Here is a 20,652-nt window from a genome sequence, read left to right as displayed (position 1 = left end):
GGGTCAACCCCTGACCAGGGAAATTCTGAATGCTGAAGGAAAAAACAAAAACCAACTAACTTGAACTCTTCCTCATCTCAATTCTAGGGGTTCTTCCTGCTTTATGTGCCCCAAAAGTCACACAACTAAACTTCGCAGGGTGAGGTCAGACTGTGTCCAGTGAGGACAATGGCAGCGCAGTGGTTTTCCCTGCACGGCTGACCAGGGCCGGCAAGAACCTACCCTCCAGATCCCACCATCAGGAAGGCCTCTCCACCCCAGGATGCTGTGGGGTCCTCCCAGGATGGGATCTTCAGGGGTTTCTGTGGAGACAGACTCCTTGAAGGCACTCCTCCCACAGGGACCAGGCTGGGGTTGGAGACCTCAACCAGCATGGGAGGGCTTGGGGTGTCAGCCACACAGGCTGTGACCCTAGCTGGGCTTTGACTCTTCAGCTCACCATACCAGGGTGATGGTGTGGGGTTACTCCAGGGTCAAAACTTCCTCCTGCAGCAGGGGGTTGGGTCATGGCGCCCTATCCTCCACTCCAGTTCAAGGCCCCCAGGATCCCAGCTCCACTCCATTCGGGGCCTGAGGGCGTGCAGAGCCAGTCCGGACGGCGCCTCGAATTCCCCCCACCCCACCTCACCCTCCCTCGGGGCTCCTGAGCAGATCCCTGGATTCCACGATGTCTGAGAACCTCTTGACCCCCAAAGAACCAAAACCACCAGAACCCCCACAAACCCAGGCAGAACTCCAGACGCCCCCACCTATGTAGGGGAGCGGGGGTGGAAGGGCACAGGCCTGGGTCGTGGGGTGGGGCCCTTGCGAGGATTGGCCGAGACTTCGATACTTTGTAGCTACATCGCATTCCCTGCTGCCTGCTGGGAGGTGCTGGGCACGTGGGCGCAGAGCAAGGAAGACTGAGCTGGCCCCGCGCGCCTGGTGAGCGAGTCCCCGGAGTGTCCAGGTGACGGTGAGTGAATCGGGGCACATATGGGAGGGGATGAGTCTGGGGGCCTCTGGGCCGCGGTGACTGAGTCAAGGGACCTGGGTGGGCAGCCTGGGAGGCATCTTGGACCCCATGGGGAGCAGGGCGCCGCTAAAGATACGGGGGCGCAGGGCCGCAGCCTGGCGGAGGGTGTCCAAGCAGGATGCGCGGCAAAGTCCCCTGCCCCCCTCCGTCCCCTCAGTGTTTGCAGAACTCCAGGTCTCACCCTCGTGAACGCGGCCCTTAGCCCCCTTCCCGCCCTTCCTGGAGCCGGGAGGAGAGTGGGCGCTGGAGGAAACCAGGTCCCAAGAGAGACACGAGGTCAGGGGTCTCCAGCTAATCACGACAGGTAGAAAGCAGGGATCTGGGGCAGGACCTGGTGACAAGACACTAACGTTGGTGACAAGACAAGTGACAAGACACTAAGCCTGAAAGGGGCAGCACAGAGAAGAGCGCGTTCCCTGGTGGGCGCCCTGGAGGCAGTGCCGGGCAGAAAGAGCTGGAAACAGGCCAGACCCTCCACCAGGAGCATAGGAATTCTCTGCAGATCCTCACACCCTGCGAGGAAAGCGGGTTGGCAGCATCTCATCTCCTAAGCTCATGCCCTTCAGCCTTGTTTCCAGCAGGGCTGTGAGTGCTGGGCCAGTGAGGTGGGCCCGTGTTCATCTCTTTGTGCAGGTTCTTCTCTCCTGCCTTTCTGTCCTTCCTTCCTTTTTTCTATCCTTCTTCCCTTCCCTTTCTTTGATTAATTGGTTGGATTAGGGCAACCTTAAAATCTTTGTGGTTTTCAAAAATGGGTTTGTTTGTTTTTTTCCAAAATCAAAAGAGTTAAAACCAAATTTTGCTGGTCCTGCCCCAGTGGCCCCTTGACTCCCCTTCCCAGGAGTGTAAAGGTCGTCTGCCCACCTGCTCTGAGAGGCCTTGACCTTCATCTGGCAGATGCTGGGGGAATCTGACGCCCCAATTCAGGGGGCCCTGCACCACTGAGCCCAGGGAAGGAGCAAAAGGAACTCAGTAACAGAGTGTGTGAGAAGTGGGGTGTGGGGGTGCAAGAGGGGAGGAGATGGGGTCCCCTGGGAAACAGACAGGAAGGTCCTGAGGCCGGAGGTGAACTCTTGTAGCAATATCACCCAGCTGGGTCTTGGTGCACAGCCAAGGTCTGGATTGTTTGGGGACTAAAAGGGACTCTGGCGGGCACTTCTCTCCTCATTCGCAGGAGGACCTGTGGCAGGAGAGGCCCCGCCGTGTAGGTCTGAGGACTGATGGGCAGTCAGCCCGTGGTCAGTGTGGGCCATGGTCCTGACTGCCCTCTTGTTTGCAGGGGGCACCTACCCGACCAAGGATGCAGAGCTTCCTGCAGCTGCTGAGGGGCAGCGGGGGCGCTGGCCCGCCCTTGGCGGAGCTGGTGACCCTCGCAGGCAGGCTGTGCCGGGACCTCCAGGACGACCCCGAGCAGGTGCAGCCTTTGGTCTCAGCCGTGCTGGACAGCCAGCTCCGCCTGTACCTCCTGGACCACGCGGACGTGGCCCTGGTATGTGCCCGCGCGCTGGCCCAACAGGAGCAGCACCAGGCCGCCTGCCGGCTGCTGGAGGTAGGACTGGGGCTCAGGGGGTGTGGAAAGAGGGGCAGCAGCCACTACCATCCCCAGCCCCATGGAGATGCCCAGAGGTCAGCAAGGGCTTGGGAAGGGGGCCTCTAAACCAAGCCGGGATGACAAGCTCTCGTGGCACTAAGTTCTAAGTCATTTGGTAACCTAAGAGCAAACTATCCCGTTGTTACCTCCCAGTGGTCCTGGAATAGTGGTCCTGGCTTGGAGAGTTGGTGTCTCAATTAGCCAAGACAGTCAGATAGACCCAAGGTCTCAGTCCCTCATCTGGGGGTCTGCATTCAGGATCTCTGAAACCACAAGTATCTTTGTCACTCCTCTGGTGGCACCTTGAACCTCAACTCACTTGGCATCAAAGCCTGAGTCGCATTGGTGTGAAGCTGTTTGGGGTCTTTATTTATCCACTTAATGTCATGCGATACCTAAATACAGGACGTTACTTGCCTCAGATGACACTGGGGTAGGGTCAAGTGAGGTAGCAACGCCTGGGTTACTACCTAAAACCTGAGAAATTCTGAATTCCAGAATACATCTGGCTCAGAGGGCTTCAGGAAGAGGTCTGGGGGCCTGGCTTCCCCTTTACACTCCATGTTACAGTCCATGCATCATTCACTACGCATTGACCTTCACGATACTCAATTCTTCCCAGTTCTGTGTCCCTCCCTCCCCCAAGCCCTGTGGACACCGCAGAGCTTTGTCTTTTGCCCTTTGCACAAGCCATTCCCTCTGCCCGAGGCTAGAGCCTGCTCTTGGGGTAGCTAGTGCCTTCCTACCCATCTGGTTTCTGTGCCAGTGTCACCCCGTCTAGCCAGTGCCTCCTTTGTTCTCGGGGGTGGCCTCTTCCCCCGTTCATAATGAGAAAAACCAATCTATTGGTCCATCTGGGTTCTGTCAGGCTCCCCTCCGGCACTGCAGGTGCCAGGGGTGGGGGTGCCTGAGTCCTGCTCATTAGAGGATCCCCCACACCCAAGAGAACACCTGGGACTTCAGGGGGCTCAGGGTTCCAAGATGGGGGAATGAAAGGTGAGCACACGGCGCTGTAACAGCTGCTGGGAGGAGAGCCAGTGGCAAAATGTGTGCATGACGTGGGTGATGAACATCTCCCATCTCTCAGTCAGGATGCTCCAGAAATGCCTCTGAAGGGGGATGTGTTCTGAGACCTGAGAGGGATGAAAGGAAAGGACGTTTCCTGCCAAGGGCCACTCCTGCGGTGGGAAGGTCCCCCTTGTCCCCCGGGTTCCCTGGTGGTTGGGTCCTAGGACCCTGCCTGCCTCCTGGCGGGACCTGTGGCCTCTGCCCAGGAAAATGGGCAAATGGGCTTTTCTGACACTTGAAGAGAAAGCTAAAGGATTCTTGCACCTCCCTCGCCGGGATGGGCCTGAGAACACTGGGGTGAAAGGTGAGAACTACACCCTGGCCACAGGGGCTGCATTGGAGGCTGGCCCGCACCCCGTGTCCTTGGCCGTGTCCAGAGTCTGCTTATGTGCCCACCTCACGCTGGCTTGTAGCTGTCACTGGCACAGACGGGGAGCCCTTATCCCCTGGGCTCAGAAATGTGCTCACTAAGCCCCAGGGCCCATGGGGCTGGTGGGAGGGAAGGGTCTTCCAGCAAGGGGCGGGGTGGGGGTCAAGCCTTTGGCTGCACACCTGCCCTGCACTTCTGCCCAGCCTCTTGTGTGCGGTGGCCATGGGCGGGTCACTGACCTGAGCTCCCCACCTCTGGGGTGTGACAGGGAGCTGCACCCCCTCGTGGTCCGTGTGGTACGCGGCCCAGGGGACTGGAGCCAGGCCTCTGGGCTCAGCCAGCTCTTGTCCTCAGGGGTGCCGGGTGCCTGGGGGCAGTGCTGAGCTGGTGCGGCTCTGGAACGACATCCACTACCAGCTGCTCATGAAGAGGCTTGGTGTGGCTGAGCTAACACCGGTGCAGAAGTTCCGCTGCAGAAAGAGGTACGGACCTCCCCAGGGCCTGGCCATCCAGCCCACAGACAGGCTGAAGACAGAGGCGGGAGGTCAGGAGAGGAGAAGGCGGGTGAGCAGTGATGTCAGAGGGTCACGGGCTCCAGGTCGACCAGGGCGGGACACCGAGCTGCACCGCCACCTGCTCGGCCGGCTGGCTCCACGTGCCCCCCTGTGCCTGTGCCTGCAGGGCAAGGACGGGCTGCCTTCCCAGGAGCCGGTGCCCAAGAGCCAGGACCTGCAGGGAGGGAGTCAGAGGGCAGGCACCCTGCCCTCGCTCTCCACCAGGGGGAGGGGTGCCCTGGAGGCCGGGCCTGATCCCAGCACAACCCCTCAGGGCTGAGGGACCTTTTAAAGAAAAGATAAAGAGGAAGGTGCCACCCGCACCCCATGAGGTACTGAGGTGCTTAGAAGTTTGTCTGGCACAGGACAGCTGCTGAGCGATGTTAATAATAATCGCCACCAGGCCATTAGCAGCATGAAGTAAACACTCGAGCTCCTAGTTGTTATCAGTACCACCTTCACCATTCTCGGATGACCACGAGGTACAGGAAGGGCAGTTGCTTGGCCAAGGTTACTTGTTAGAGAGATGCAGAGGCAGGATTTTTTTTCCGTTTGCTTGCTTGTTAGGGCTGCCCCCTTGGCACATGGAAGCTCCCAGGCTAGGGGTCAAATCAGAGCTCCCGCTGCAGGCCTACACCACAGCCACAGCAACCCTAGATCCAAGCCACATCTGCAACCTTGTGGGGAGGCCACGTCCTTAGTATCCATGAGGATGCGGGTTCAGACCTGCCAGGGTTTGAACCCACATCCTCGTGGATACTAGTCAGGTTTGTAACCTGCTGAGCCACAGCGGGAACTCCCACGAGACCTTTTGTTCTTGATCTTGGGTGTTCCCCAAGGGGAAGGGCTACAGGCCTGGCTCTGGGCTCCCGACAGCCCAAGTGACTGACTGCTGAGCCAGGGGCCTGGCTGGTGGAAGAAGAGAAGGATTCCTTTTGGGTAGGACAGATTTCTTCTCACGGTGCCCGCCGGGCTATCCTCAGACCTGGCACTTGCCCCCCCTTGAGGTCTTCAGGGATGCAGCACATCCTCCCCTGGAGCTTCTGAGAGCCACCAGAGGCAGGGGCAGCAGAGACAATGCTGTGGGGACCAGCCTACAGTGCTTGTGAAGAGGCCCCTGGGTGCTGGGTGCTGCCACAGGCCCTGGGTCCCTGCTCTCGCAGAGCTGCCCGAGGGTGTGGACAATGAACAGTAGACCAGGAAACCAAGCAGATCCCATAATACAGGGCAGGGAGTGTGGACAGATGCGCTCAGTAGTGGGCATTGGCCATTGGTGTGGTGGGGGCTGCCGCACAGGCCCGAGGAGCCTTGCAGAGGCCTGAGCTCGGGGACAATGTTGTCCGGGCATAAGGAGGGTGACGTTGGCATTAGAGCAGATGGTCAGTGCAGGAGCAGAGGCAGGAGGTTCTTGGAGTTCCTGGGAGTGGCCGTGGCCTGAGAAATGGTTGTGTCAGGATAGATTTTGGAGGACTTGCTGGCAGCGTGGATGCGTTGGAGGTGAAGAGATTAAAGCTAGGCTCTAGGGCTCTTGGCCTGATTGGCTGAAATGCATTGGTCACTCACTGGGAGGCAGAGGACAGGCTGGGGGAAGATGCCGGGAGTGGGGGGATCCAGCTCCACTGGGATGTGTGAGGTACGTTTTTTAAGTTCATGGGGATTCGTTCAGAGGGCCTTTGGATATCAGATCTTGTACAGATAGGTGCTTTTTTTTTTAATGTCACCTTTTCTTTTGGAAAAATACCAGTATGCACCCGGTAAAGAGACTAGCATAACCAGCCTCAATACCCTCATCGTCCAGGTTCAGCAGTCACGGGCACTGGACAGTGAGTGGCACTGGAAACCCCAGGGGAGTGTGGAGTGTGGGCCGAGGCAACACCGGCTCCTGCCCTGTTCAGGGGACAGACCCAAGGAGCACAGCACCGAGCGTGGAGCAGGGTGGCCAGTGAGAGGAGAGCAAGGGGGCACAAGAGGTGCATCCAGAAGAAGGGGGTCTGTAACCACCTCCTCCCTGTCCCCATCCAGGAACCCCCCTCCCGCCTCCCTCTGCCCTGAGGGCCTCAAGAGCCGCAACTTCCCCAGAGAAGTTCGCCAGAAGCTGCAGGACTTTGCCTCGGGCGTGAGCACCAACCCCAGCAAGGCTGAGCGGGTGAGAACAGAGTTTAGCCAGGCCAGGCAACTCTCCCCTTGGCTGACCCTCCCTGTCCTTGGGGCACACCCACCCTTCCGGGACATGCACCCTTGGGGGACTCCCACTCTTGGGGGAACGCCCCTATTTGACACCATCAGGCTTAGAGGCCTGACCTGCACCCTTTGCCACACCTCCCCACCTCCCTGGTGGCCCGTCTGCGGGGCGCTGGTCGTCTCTCCCTCTCCTGAACTCTGTGGGGACCGTGCTCCTTGGCTGGCCGCCCCCGAACGTCCAGCCTGCACACATGGGTGGTTTGGTTTCCTCATGGGGATCTTAATAGTGTGTCATCTACTGCGGCTTCAAGCGATACCCACTGAGCCCTCACTGCCTCCAGGGCTCCAGCAGGCAGGATGAAGGGTGATCTCCCTGGGAGTAGGCAGAGGGCATAGGACTGAGAGGACTACAGCTCAGAAAGCCCCCGTGCTCACGTCGCTCCGGTCGGTCGAATCAGTTGGATTCTCCAGTGATCGCCCCGCTCCTTCTCTTTTGGTCCAGTCGCCTGGACTCTCCCTTTGACCGCCCAGCTTCTGCCCTCCCCGTCCAATCAGCTGGACGCTCCCGGTGATAGCCCCGCCCCTTCTCTTTACGCTTCCAATCAGCTGGGCCCTCCCAGAGGGCCCTGCTGTGGCAGGTGGCAGTGGCTGGGATCAGGCCGCTGAGGAGGGACAGGTGTCTGGTCGCGGGCCAGGCGTGGCCGGTGCTCTCTCAACCCGGGCAGGCGGGCAGTGTCTTGACAGAGCCTCGGGGAAGGTCCTGCTCGGCAGCCCTGCCCGCGGCTCCGTCTCTGGATGGTCGAAGGCGGGGCGGCGGCGTGAGGGAGGAATGGGGCTTGGTGTCTGGGCCGCCTGGTGTGTAGGTCCTGGCTCAGGAGCGGGCTGGGCTAGCGGCGCGTTGTTTCGGGGCAGGAGGACCTGGCCTTGGAGACGCGCTTGACCACCGAGCAGGTCTACAACTGGTTTGCCAACTACCGGCGGCGCCAGAGGGCCCTTGCGCAGCGCGGGGCGCCGGCGCAGGAAGCAGCCAAGGACCCGAGGGCGAGGGAGGCGGGTTCCCAGCCTGCAGACCACCCCCACCTTGGCCGTGGGAGCTTGGACAGGCCTCAGGGCTCAGGTGAGTGGCCCCTCGCACTAAGCCTGTGTCTAGGGCCAGGCCCAGGTAGGGTCACCGGTCACAGAACCACTCACCGCCCCCCAGCCTCCACCCCACTCCCCAGTCTGCAAACTCAGGACTTCACCCTGTGGGAAGCGAGGTCCCTGAAGCTGAGGCTAAGCCCAGGTGGGGCTGCAGCAGGGATTTGCGGTTAGCAGGTACTCTGTGACCAGGGCCAGGGGTCAGTGCACAGTGAGCTGAGCACCAGAATTCAAGGTGTGGTGGGTTGGTAATTACCGGTTGCTGTTCAGACAGAGACAGATCAAAGCCCAAAGCACACTGGGTGGCGCCCTTTCCCAGGAGGCTGGCTGCTCCTAACCTGCTGGGCAGGAGGCTGCCACTTGGAGCATCCCCCAGCCTCCCCTCCTGTCTCTCCGGCTTGCAGCAGCACCACCTGAGGAAAGTGGGCCTGTCCAGACCCAGCAGACCCCTCAAGAGCCATGGAAGCCGCTGGCCCTGAGCCCAGATTTCTCCAGAGAGGAGGCTGTGCCAATGTCACTGGCCCCCAGGTACGGCCATCCACCTAGGCCATGGGACCATATCCCTGGTCCGCTCCCCATCCTCAGGGGCAGCCAGGCCTGGAGTGGGTGTGGGAATGCCTCCCGAATGACTGGGACCAGGTCAGTGATGGCTGAGAGCAGAGACAGCAGTGACCGGCAAGGCGCCCAGGTCAGGGACCCCACACTTGCTCCCTGGAGCCTGACTCGCAGCCTGACTGTGAAGCCATCTTGGAGAATGGGGCAACGACCCAGCAGAAAGGAAGAAAACCACGCAGACCGGCCTCCTAAAGGCAAACCTGCCGACCTCATGGTTTCTCTCTAGCTTTTGGTGTGGTTGGTATTTCATTGAGTTAGGCTTAGCCATGTTTCGTGAGTTCCTACTGCGGATCAGGCACTGTCCAGGCCCTCTCCCTCAGCCTGTTGCTCCTCCCAGCATGCTGTACCAACTGCCCTGAGGACGAGGAGGGTGAGGGCCGCCAGCAGCACCAGCCGTCAGAGCAACCGTCAGTGGAACCATCCAGCTGTGCCCCCCTCTTCCATTTACCCTTATGTCATCAACACCTCTCATGACACTGCCTGGGCTGGCACTTCACATCCAGGCCGTCACTGCCAGTTGTGACCTCAGGCAGGTTCCATGATGTCTTGGCGTCGTGATTTTTCTCATCTGTGTCATGGGAGAGTGATCGGGCCTGCCATGCAGGTTGTGGCACAGATTATGGGGGTGGGCAGTTATTAACCGGTGGTCAGGAGCACCATCTGAGACCAGTGAGCATTTGTGGAATAGTCATTCTTTCTTATGACGATTTTAAATTTTGTTTTGTCTTTGTTTATGGCTGCACCTGTGGCACATGAAGGTCCCCAGGCTAGGGGTTGAATTCTAGCTACAGCTGCCTGCCTATGCCACAGCCACAACAATGCAGGATCAGACCCCTGTCTGCGACCTCCACCACAGCTCACAGCAGTACCCTGACCTTAACCTGCTGAGTGAGGCCAGGGATCAAACCTGCATCCTCATGGATCTTAGTTGGCCTCGTTACCACTGAGCCCCCATGGGAACTCCTGTCGATGGTCATTCTTTAGATTATAAACTACTGCCTGATATTCCTTTAAGTCCACCTCATCTATTCACTCAACGGTTAGGCTCTTCTTACTCACATTTAGCTTCCAGTGCTGTGCAGCAGTGCTTCATTGAAGGCCCTTGGAAAGAAACTGGTAGTGTCTCAGGTTTGCAGCAGTTGTATGTTTGTGTCCTTGGAACCCTAGCAACCCCTGGGAGCACTGTGAAGGCAGTGCGACTGGGCCTCTGGTGGACTCCACGGCCATCGGTGGCTGAGTTGAGTCGGGAGCCCAAATTCCTGAAGTGGGCTGGAGTCTCCTCCCAGGCCCCCGACCTCAGCCTGCAGCAGGAGGGACCTCTGCCCACCGGGGGATGGTGTTTCGCTGTGTTTCCAGGTCTCTGCAGCCTGGTGAGATGTACCCGGAGGGGCCTGGCTTCCATCTGGCCGCTGTCCCCCCTGTCTGCCCTGGCCTTGGACTCTGCCCTCTGGCTGCGGGCAGTGACGTGCTGGACCCCTCCCTGGCCGCCCCCGAGTCCTGGCTGATGTCCCTCGCACTGGTGTCCTCCAAGGAAGTTTCCTTCCAGACCGGGCAGCTGGTCCACGATCCCGGGCTGAACTTCACCACACACCCTCCTGACGCTGCTGTGGCCACTCCTGCCGCTCTGGGTGAGCCCAGCCCCACGGGTGGGTCATTCCACACAGACCTCGTGTCTCTCTGTCAAATGCTGCACCTGTTTGTGTCTCAAGGGCCAGGACTTTCCGCTTGACTCTCGTGTCTTTGATTAGACCCTAAACTGGTACAGCTGCAACAGAGGCTCTTCCCACAAACAGCCCAGAAATTTCTCATTTATTTTTGTTTGCAAAAGAAAATGTGCACGTGACCAAGAAAAAAAAAAAAAAGGTATTGAGGAAAGAGTTAAAATGCAGCCAATTGGCTGCCACCCCTTCACTCTGCACGCCAGTCCCCATAACTACCTTGTCCCCATCTGCTGCAACAGAGGAGGGCAGAGCAGCTCAGACCCCTACTGCTCCTCCGCTCTTGTCCTACTTTCTTCTTAGTTCTAATTGTAGCTATAAATTCCTTTAAAGGGTATGCATTGACGTATGTATTTTGCCCACCAAGCACCATGGAATCTTGTGACACCCCAGCTTGTCCCCTAAATTTCTTAGTCTTCTGTGGTTATATACGTTGTCCTGGAGTTTCTCGTTGTCTTCTTTTCCCTTATGTTGCCTGCTTTTGCAGAAGTCCTGAGCTTCTGCCAGTGTTTCAGGGGATGCCTCTGAAGACTGGCTGCTGGGAGCCGCCCTCCCTGTTCCCATCCGAGTGCTGCCCCCTAGGCCTGGGTGGAGCCGTCCTCCCAGGGCCCTCCTTGCATTGCTTCCCTGGGTTTGCCTCAGTGTTTCCTGAGTGGCAGGTCTTGTTCTTTCGGTCTTGACTCTCCTTGTGTTAGAGAAAGTCTTCCGTTAACTTTCCAAGAAACGGTGCCTTCGAGGTAAATTTTCTGCTTCCAGGCATCTCCTGACATTGTCTTTCATCTGCCTCACATTTGATTAACAGCTTGTCAGGGACAGAATTCTGAGTTTAACTTTTTCCCTTAGAAAATTCTAAGCAAGGTACCATTGCAGCGTTCAGTGTTGACCTTTCAAGTAAGAATGTCCTTCTGATGTTTATGTACTTTTCCTTTCTTGGAGCTCTTTGCTTTTTAAGTCTTGGTGTTTCTGCACTTGCACAAGGATGACCGTAGGTCCGAGTCTTTTGCATTCACTTTGTTGTTAAGCCTTTCAACTTAAGGAACCAGAGAACAAGTTCTTCTTTAAGCTCTGGGCATTTTTTGGATTATTCTTTGATCATTTCCTGCCTGCAGTTCTCTCTTTAGAGCACAGATGTTACTTGGATGTTGGAAATCCTGAACCAGTCTCCCCAGATGCTTGCCTTTCAAAAGATACTTTTTCTTCTTGTATGTGCTTTTGTCTGAAAATCCGTCTTCTGATCTTTTCTTTTCTTTTGTTGGCTACTTCTGCAGCACGTGGAAGTTCCTGGGCCAGGGATCAAGGCTGCGTCATAGCTGCTACCAGAGCTGCTGCAGGGACAAGGCAGAATCCTTAAACCACTGCACCACAAGGGAACTTCGTGATGATTTATTTTGTTGTTTATATTAAGAGAACTCCAAGCTGTCTCTTCTCATATCTGATTTCCTTTCTTCTTACATCCTGTTAGTTTTTATAGGTCTGATATCTTGTGTTTCTCTGAGGATCCGAATTAGCAATTTCAGGAAATACACTTTGTGGCTTGATGGGAGGGAATGTTGGGCTCATGGAATGATCATGGAGGAGAAGGAGCCTGAAACAGGGAGAGCCTAGAGAATCATTTGGGTGAGGCAGCTTTTCTGTCTTTCCTTCCCAAGACTCCCCTTTGCTTGTCCTTCTTACTCATGAGGCTGAGCCAGGGGGGCAGTGACCACCCTCAGGCTGGGATGAGGGAGCTGGTCTCCACAGCGTGTCCAGCACACGGGAGGGCGCTGTCCTCTGGGGATGGGCGAGCTCCCAGCTCACCGCCTGAACCCAGGATGCCACCTGGCTTTCCTTCTGTCCCAGGGAGCTCCTCAGGGTCCTTGGCCCCCACCAACGCCCCGCTTCCCTTCAGACACCCCAGCACCGTGGGACCTGTGCCCTGTGTCTGCAGAAGGTGGACGCCTCCCACCTGCTACGTCCCCTTCCCAGGACGTGCCCTTTGTTCTGGGCTTGGCGTCTGGATGTCTCTTCTCTTAGAGGGAGAGGGTAGAACCATTGACCTAGAAGTGTTCAGAGTACCCCCATTTCATGGAGCTCAGAGGCCCTTGTAAGTTCTGCGGGAAAGAGGAAGCGGCAGAGAGTGGAGGTGGAATGGTGATGCACTCGCTTAGGGAGGATGGGCGGCCGGCAGACAGGAGGGAGGCTGTTGTGTGGGGTCTGAGTCAGGGACTCCTGCCAGTGCTCCCCCGGGATGGACTTAGGGCAGAAGCGGACCTTCCCTCTTAGTTCATTTTGCTCCCGAATGTCAGTCGCCCCGGGACTGGTCACGTCCACAGGGACTTGCCTTTGAGAGAGAAAGGCACCAAGAGATTTTCTGAAAGGTGTTAAGTAGACAGAAAGGGCGAGGTAAGGAAGGGACACGTCACAGGCCGGTGAGGTCCTGCTGAAACCCCAGGCCAAGGCGGGGGCGGAGGGGGGGACTGCCCGGAGCGGGGGCCACAGCCTCAAGTGAACCACAGGGCAGCCACTCAGGAAGTGACCCCGGGGTCTGTCCTCGGGATGGCAGCGGGGTGGGCAGATCTGGAGGCTGGGCCCTGGGCACGGGTCCACGGTGACAGCGCAGATGTGATGTCTGCGGAGGTTGACCAGGTGGGTCTTTGGAAGCCTGGAGAGGCCACTGAGATCAACGGTGGTGGCTGTTCTTTGCTCAGGGAGGGAGCTGAGACCCTGGGCTGAAGGCTGCCCGTGGCCTCTCCACGGTCTGGGTTGTGCCACACGGGCCCTGGTCCCTTCTCCCAGCACTGGCTGTGGCCTTCCTCCTGTGCAGGATTCGCTGAGCCTCCCAGCGGCAGCCCCACGAATGCAGGCCAAGAGGAGGGCCCTGGCACCCACGGTGGCCAGGCAGGAGGGCAGCCAGATGGCTTCCTGGTGACACAGCCCCCATTGCAGGCGAGCGGCTTCCTGCTCACCCAGAGGTAAGCTGCAGAGCCGGGCAGGTGCCGCTTCCTTGGGCACGGAGGGGTCGTGTATGGTCGGTGGATTCTCCGCACCCAGCTGTGTGGTTCGCGTCCTCTCCTAGGGTTTTCTGGAAACTGCAACACCCCTCCACCTGCCAAAAGAAGGTGGTAGTTTTTCCCTCAGACAGGAGAACGCCTGGAAGCATGGGCGCAGGTGGGGGCATCCGTTCTGAGGACGGTGCCCGGGGCCTCAACGCTTCCCCACAGTCGCCCAGGGCCTCGGCAGCCCCTTCCGGGCATTTTTGTTCCCCGGACAGAGTCTGCTTTAGTTTCTGAGCAACATCAAGACCCCGGTTTTATATCCAAAGTGCAGTTTTCAACAGGACAGCCTAGTGCTGAGGCTGTGGCCGGGGCCCTGGGGGCCGTGACAGCTGCACTGACAGCCTCAGAGGAGGGCGAGGCAGGCCGGGGTCCTCAGGGGAGGGAATGTGCCACGGGGGCTGCAGGACTGGGCCCCCCGCGTTTGGGGCCTCTGTAACCTGGCAGCTGGGGGCCGTGTGCCCAGTGAGGGCGGAATTACAGGGAGACGTGGGAGAGAAGGGAGCAGCTCCCCAAGTCACAGGCTCTGTTCCTTGTGGGAACAGGCGGATGGTGCGAAGCTGCAGTGCACACCGGGGACTCACTTTTCCATCTGTGCTGGGAGGCGCGTGGGCAGAGCAGCCCCTCGGCCTCTCCTTGCATCTAGGCCTCCCCACCGGCCGACTCAGCCCTGGCCTCGATGCCCAGCCCATCTCTGCTCTGCTCTGACCGCCTGGTTCCTTTAGCAACAGCTTCCTTGGGGTGCAGTTGGCATAAGGGAAAGCCACGTGTTTCGATGGTGCAGATGAAAGGTTTCTGAGCGTGGCTTCCGTATCCCCACGAACTAGAACCAGGCTGCAGGTCCTGGGCCCCGAGACTGTTCCCACCCGCCTCCACCCCCGACCCCAGGACCAGGGCTCTGCCTTCTTTAGCTGTGCTTTTGAGAATGTCATCTCCATGACGTTCCAACAGCATCTGCTCCTGGAGTCAGCCTCCTTGTCCAGCCTGACCTCGTCAAGACCCGAGCCTCCTGTGTCTGGGCAGTGCCCTCCCCTTCACTGCTGCGCCCTGGTCCTCACCTGTTGGGGGGCACTGGGGGGGGGCTCCTGTTTCCGGCCTGCTAGGGTCCTTCGGGACACAGGCAGCCTGCACTTTTGCCTTGGTGTCTCTGGTGCGTGTACACCCAGGAACGGGATGCCCAGGGTCCCGGGCGGGTGAGGTCTGACTAAGAAACTGCAGGACCGTGGTCCCGAGTGGCTGCCCTTGACCGCTGCCCCCCTGCTCTGGTCCTAAGGGCCTCCTGATGCCTTTGCACTCGGCCTGCCCCTTCTTGAGACCTTCTCATCCTTCACATCTCTGCCCCCACCTTCCAACTGTGAGCCCCTCTAATGTCCTCGCTGCCCACCTGAGCCACCTGCTCCAGGTGTGGTCGAGGCCCCTCCAGCCCCCTGGGCACCTGAGGGCCCTGCGGGAGGGGGGCTATTCCTGACGAGCACGCGGCCCCCGGAAGGGCTTCTGACAGGCAGAGCGCTCTCAGGGCCTGTTGCTCAGGGTAGATGGTGGGACCCTAAGGAGCCTGTCCTGACCCATCCCTCTTCCAGCCCCCCAGAGCTGGCCCTGGCCCCGCCTGCCTTCGCCGGCCCCCTGCCCACCGTGGAGCTGAGCCAGCCCCTGCCTTCCAGCCAGGTGAGGCCCTCCTGTGAGGTACAGGCTTTTCCTCCTAACTCCTGGTCCCTCAGCGTGTGCCTTTGGGGCGAAGAAAATGGGCAGAGGTGCAGCGGGGCAGGGATGTCTGGAGGATGGACCCCAGTGGATCGGGGCCTGGGGCGGGTGTCATGGGGCAGGTTCTTCCTGAGGGCAGAGCCCGCAGGCGGTGCCTCGACTGTGACGTGCTGTTGGCTTTCCAGGTGCAGTGGCCCGACGCCCAGGCCTCCGGTGACACCTTCTGGGGAGCCAGGATGCTCCTGGAGCTTTCAGGGGGCAGCCTGGGCTGAGCTGCCCTCTGGAGGCTGGCCGGTGCCCCAGGGGAGCAGGCGTGGACACCTGGCAGCACACGTCACAGAGCTTGCTCCCTACTGAAGAAGGTTGTCCCCAGGGTCCCCCGGGGGTGTCGCCGAGAAGCACTGAGACCTGCTGGGCCCCCTGGCCTGTTGAATGGTTTGGCGGGCAACTCCCCATATGGGAGGAAGCCTCTGAGAAAGGAGCATGAGGTCGGAGGTCGGGGGTGGGGGGTCCTTGTGCTCAGGCAGCAGCAGTTTGCAGTCAGGCTCCCGGGCAGGCTGGGCAGTGGAGGCCGTGCTCCAGGCAGGAGGCTGCTGCTCTCCCTGTCGCCACCTGTCCTGTGACAAGGCCAGGCCTGTCTGTGGGCCTGGCGAGTGAGGAGTGGGTGGCCTTTGCTCTTTGTGTCTGAGGCTTCCGCACAGGCTCGCGGGCCTGGGGAGGGCCGGTCGGGGGCAGCGACCCCTCTCGTTGGGATGCGTGGTGTTTGCCGAGCAGATGTTCTGTCAGTTAAAGTAAAGGTTAATGTTCTGAGCTCCCCTTGGCTCACGTCACTGTCCCGGACACCTGCCCGTCTCGGGCCTGGCCAGCGTTTCGCGGCAGGGATGCGCTGACCCCGCATCCCTGTGGCTGGACACTTGGACCCTTTCCAGCATCTGTGCTGTATGAGCAGCAGCGCATGGGCACCAGTGCCCTCTGCCCTTCATCTGCAGGTTATTTTGCTGCAGGAACAAGGAGTTGCCTGGAGGTGGGAGCAAAGGTGCCGAGCGCGCCAGTGCCAGGGCCCAGGGGCTGCGACTCCCCTCTGCGGGTTGACTTGACCCCAGGGACCGTCATCTCTGGGAAGGGGCCCTTGACCCTCACCCCCCCCCCCATCGTGTTAGAGGACAGGGGTGACAGAGCAGGGAGCAGAGTCAGGTGTGCACTCGCTCAGGGCTGAGGGTCGGGGAGGCCGAGGACTGAGGGGCGCCTACAGGTAGCTGCTGGAGGATGGTGTGAGGGGCGGGCACTGAGAACCCGGGACACTGAGGAGACACGGGGGGCCTTTGTGCTCAGCACCCTCCAGGGGCTCTCAGCCGCACTGCTTCCCTGCCCCACGTGCTGTCTCCACCGCCAGAACCCAGGGCACCAATGGGCCCTGCACTCGGATCATGACACACATTCTAGGTTCCCTAAAGCCCGGGCCTTTCCGTATTTGGAACCATTGAAAACTTCCAAACAGTCGAGAGTGGAATACAAAGACCTTCCTTGCTTTGAACCACTCGAGAGTCGGTTCCTGCCCGAACCCCCGGTGTCCGTCGGCCAAGGGATTCTGCACCCCACGGGGCCTCCATCAGACTCGGGAGACCAGTCCTGGTGCGTCCTAATTGCCAGACCCCGAGAAAGTTGGTGGTGGTCCCAGCGATGCCCTGAACTGGGAGAGAATCCAGATCCACCCGCAGCACGAGCTGCACTTTCTTGACACATCGTTCAGTGTCCCTCAGCTTGGAGTGGTGCCTAGTTCTTCCTGGACTCCGTGACCTTGACACTTGAGGGTCCCTCTGTGGCGTGTTCCCCAGCGTGGCCACGCGGAGGTTTCCTTGTACCTGGGCTGCGCATTTTGGAAGGTATATCCCAGGCTGTGCGTGGGCCTTGCTGTGTCCCCCGGGCGGACATGAGTTTGTTCCAAGTCACTGATGGTGCCCGCCTCCGTCTCCGGGTTAGGGCGCTGCCCCCCCCAAACTTCCCCTCCATAAAGCTGCTCTTTTTCTCCTCGTGTAAATGTTTTGGGGGGTGGTGCTTTGAAGCAATGCCGATATCCTGTCTCATCAAACTTTAATTAACTGATGTTTCCCTAACCTGTACTTAATTTTCATAATTCATGAACACGTTACTCTCTCTTTTACCCCATTTCTGGGATCTCAACCCCCCCCCCGCCGGCTCACAGTGTACATGGAGTCACCATGAGTCCCACCACGTTTATGACCTCCTGTTCCCCCAAGTGGCGATTGGTTCAAGAACCGAGTCCCCCGGCTCCTCACTTTACCCACCCTCATCCATGTTACTGGAAAGATGTTCCTGGGATCTGGGTTCTTGTTCATGGAACTGAAAAATGGGCTCTCTCCAGGGTCAGAGAGCAGGATCACCTCTTCTAGCTGGTCAGGGACCCTGTTCACTTGACTCACTCTGTCCTGGGGACACCTGAGTGAGGACACACTTAGAGGCCCTGTGGTTGTGGATGAGCCACATCTCCTGCTGGGCCTAACACCTCAGTGGTTTTTGTTTGTGTTTTATTTTTTTTTTTAATTTAAAAATTTTTTTGGATCTTTTTGCCTTTTCTAGGACCGCTTCCCATGACATATGGAGGTTCCCAGGCTAGGGGCTGAATTGAAGCTGTAGCCACCAGCCTACGCCAGAGCCACAGCAACTCGAGATCTGAGCCGCATCTGCACCTACACCACAGCTCACGGCAACGCCGGATCCTTTACCCACTGAGCGTGGCCAGGGATTGAACCTGAAACCTCATGGTTCCTAGTCAGATTTGTTAACCACTGAGCCACGATGGGAACTCCTGTTTGTTTTTTATTGAAGTGTAGTTGTTTTACAATGTTGTGTCAATTTCTTCTGTACAGCAATGTGATTCAGCTATACATTCTTTTTTTCTTTGTATGACTGGACCTGCATCATATGGAAGTTCCTGGGCCAGGGCTCAAATTGGAGCTGCAGTTGAGGCCTATGCCACAGCCATGGCAGGCACAGAACCCTGGTTTGGACTTTGTGGCATGATTTAGCTTCCCTTTCTCAGGTAGAATTTCATCAGGGTGCACAATTGACATTGAGGCAGAGAGGTTGAGGCAAGGCCCCCCTGCGTGGTAGAGAAAGGGGTGTCACTTACATGTCCCTGGTCTCACATTGGCAGATTCAACTGACTTTGGATAATATAGTATTGTGTATTTTCTATGAAAAAAATATCACCTGCGAGCAGTTTGAACCCTTGTTGTTGAAGGATGGTTGTATTTTACAAAAGCATCTTTGTGTGAAGGTGCCCTTGCTCACAGCCCACAGCAGTGCTTGTTACAGATTCAAGTTTTTCCAGAAAAACATCCCAGCGGAGAGAAAGTGCACATGGGGACTGGCCTGCAGCCCCCTGTTCTTGCTCTCATGAAAATTGTGCCAGTCCTTTTTTTGTTACAATGTTGATGCCATTGAAAGGGTAAATAGACACACTGAGAAGTAGTTGTCTTAAAACTCACAACATTGGAATTCCCATCGTGGTGTAGTGGTTTGAGGTTGCGGGTTTGATCCCTGGCCTTGCTCAGTGGGTTAAGGATCCGGGGTTGCCGTGAGCTGTGGTGTAGGTCACAGACTCAGCTTGGATCTGGCGTTGCTGTGGCTCTGGCGTAGGCCGGCGGCTACAGCTCCAATTCAGCCCCTATCCTGGGAACCTCCATATGCCGTGGGAAGTGGACCTAGAAAAGGCAAAAAGACAAAAAAAAGCAAAAAACAAACAAAAAAACAAAACAAAAAACTCACAACATTACTTAAGCTTAAATATATTTTTACACCAAAATAAGAATATTTTAAAATTTGTCTTCTGTTTTGTTTTGTTTTTTCTTTTTAGGGCCACACCTGTGACATGTGGAAGTTCCTAGGCTAGGGGTCAAATCAGAGCTGCAGCTGCAGGCCTACACCACAGCCACAGCCACATCCGATCCAAGCCAGATCTTGCATCAACACCACATCCTTAACCCACTGAGCGAGGCCAGGGACGGAACCCATATCTCCACTGACACTATGTCAGGCTCTTAACGCACTGAGCCACAACAGGAACTCCCTCTTCTGGCTTTAGTGGAAGTAAAACTCATCCACAACTTTCTTCATTTGCTGAAAAAAGAATCACAGTTTAATTGGCAGCATATTTGTAAATAGTACATAAAATGTCAGTTTTGTCAACATTGACCTCCTACACTAGATGAAATGTGTAAGTATATTAAATTATTATTTTAAAATCAGACTTTGTTAGAGGTCACTTAACACTCGGGTATTAACTCTGAATCCAAATGGTCCAGGGATTTTTCACTGGGAGATTTCTAAGCATCATTCCAAGCTTTTCTGCTCTAATTGGTGTTTATATTTTTCTTATTTTGGGGTTCATTTTGTTAATGTGTATTTTTATTAGGAAATCACCACTTTCTTCTAGATTTCCAATATGAAGCAGTAGACTTCTCTTATTTTTTTTTCTTTTTTTTAGGGCCACACCTGCAGCACCTGGAAGTTCCCAGGCTAGGGTTCCCAGCCTCGGGTTCAAATAGCTGCCGGCCTACACCACAGCCACAGCAATGCAGGATCCAAGCGGTGTCTGTCACCTACACCACAGCTCATTGCAATGCCAGATCCTTAACCCACCGAGCGAGGCCAGGGATTGAACCCACATCCTCACAGATACTAGCCGGGCTCTTAACCCACTGAGCCACAACGGGAACTCCAACTTCTCTCATTTGACTTTAATTTTTCCTCTCCTCCTAGTTTTCTACAGACTTTCATAATTAGGAACACGTACTGATACCTCATTATCAATTGCTATCCAGATTTTGAGTTTCCTTGGTTCTACCTTTTTCTGCTCCAGGATCCCATCCAGGGCCACACCTGACATGTAGTCATCAAGTCTGTTCATCTCTTCTGGGCTTTGTCAGCTCCTGAGACTCCTTGTTTAGAGGTCTGTGACAGTATGGAGGAGGACAGGGCAGGTACTGTGTAGGCTGTCCCACCCTGGGACTTATGTGGTGTTTTTCTCATGAGTGTTGCAGGGGGTGTAATGGGGTTTGTGGAAGCAGATCACAAAGGCAAAGTGCTTTCTCATCACTTTATATCGAGGGGGGAGGCTCTCGAGGCTCAATGCACATACAGCCACATGTGAAAGACAGTTTGGCTAGTTTTTTCCAAAACTCACTGTCTCACCTTAGACCCCAAAGATCACACTCCAGTATTTATACACCTGCTTTGAAAAACTATGTCCAAACAAGAACTTGTATGTAATTACATACAGCAGCTCTACTTATAATGGCTAAGACTTAAAGAAATCAGTATGTCTGTCAGTAGATAAAGGCATGTGCAAACTGGGGCGCACCCATGTGAAGGGGCACAGGATATGCAACCCCAAAATATGCCTCTTAGGCAGAAGGATTATTTGGGAGTGATTAACTTTTAGCAACACTGGGGGAGAGAGTGGGATGGGCTGGGAATCTGGGGTTAATAGATGCACACTATTGCACTAAGACTGGATAAACAAATCCTGCTGTGTAGCAGAGGGAACTCTATCTAGTCACCTGTGATGGAGGATAATGTGAGAAAAAGAATATGTGTGTGTATGTGGACGGGGTCACTTTGCTGTACAGTAGCAAGTTGACAGAACACTGT

General features: G+C 56.7%; 1 protein-coding gene across 2 annotated transcripts; it reads left to right on the top strand.

Annotated features, from left to right (window-relative positions):
• The first annotated feature begins 2,303 nt into the window (after window positions 1-2,303).
• Window positions 2,304-15,793, top strand: LOC125116739 (anomalous homeobox protein-like). 2 transcript variants are annotated; one of them, XM_047762246.1, is made up of 9 exons: window positions 2,304-2,561; window positions 4,396-4,523; window positions 6,618-6,741; window positions 7,689-7,893; window positions 8,321-8,441; window positions 9,885-10,174; window positions 13,050-13,197; window positions 14,859-14,943; window positions 15,165-15,793. In XM_047762246.1, exons 1-9 carry the CDS (start codon window positions 2,313-2,315, stop codon window positions 15,249-15,251), a joined length of 1,437 nt encoding a protein of 478 aa, XP_047618202.1. In that variant the 5' UTR covers window positions 2,304-2,312; the 3' UTR covers window positions 15,252-15,793. The 2 variants fall into 2 exon arrangements, with proteins under 2 accessions (XP_047618202.1, XP_047618203.1); XM_047762247.1 differs by lacking the exon at window positions 9,885-10,174 and having other exon boundaries at window positions 13,069-13,197.
• Window positions 15,794-20,652: the final 4,859 nt, after the last annotated feature.

Source organism: Phacochoerus africanus, chromosome 15 (assembly GCF_016906955.1).
Source record: "Phacochoerus africanus isolate WHEZ1 chromosome 15, ROS_Pafr_v1, whole genome shotgun sequence".
Lineage (NCBI taxonomy): Eukaryota > Metazoa > Chordata > Mammalia > Artiodactyla > Suidae > Phacochoerus > Phacochoerus africanus.
The sequence above is the reverse complement of the archived record's forward strand: the minus strand, read 5'-3'. Positions and strand labels throughout refer to the sequence as shown.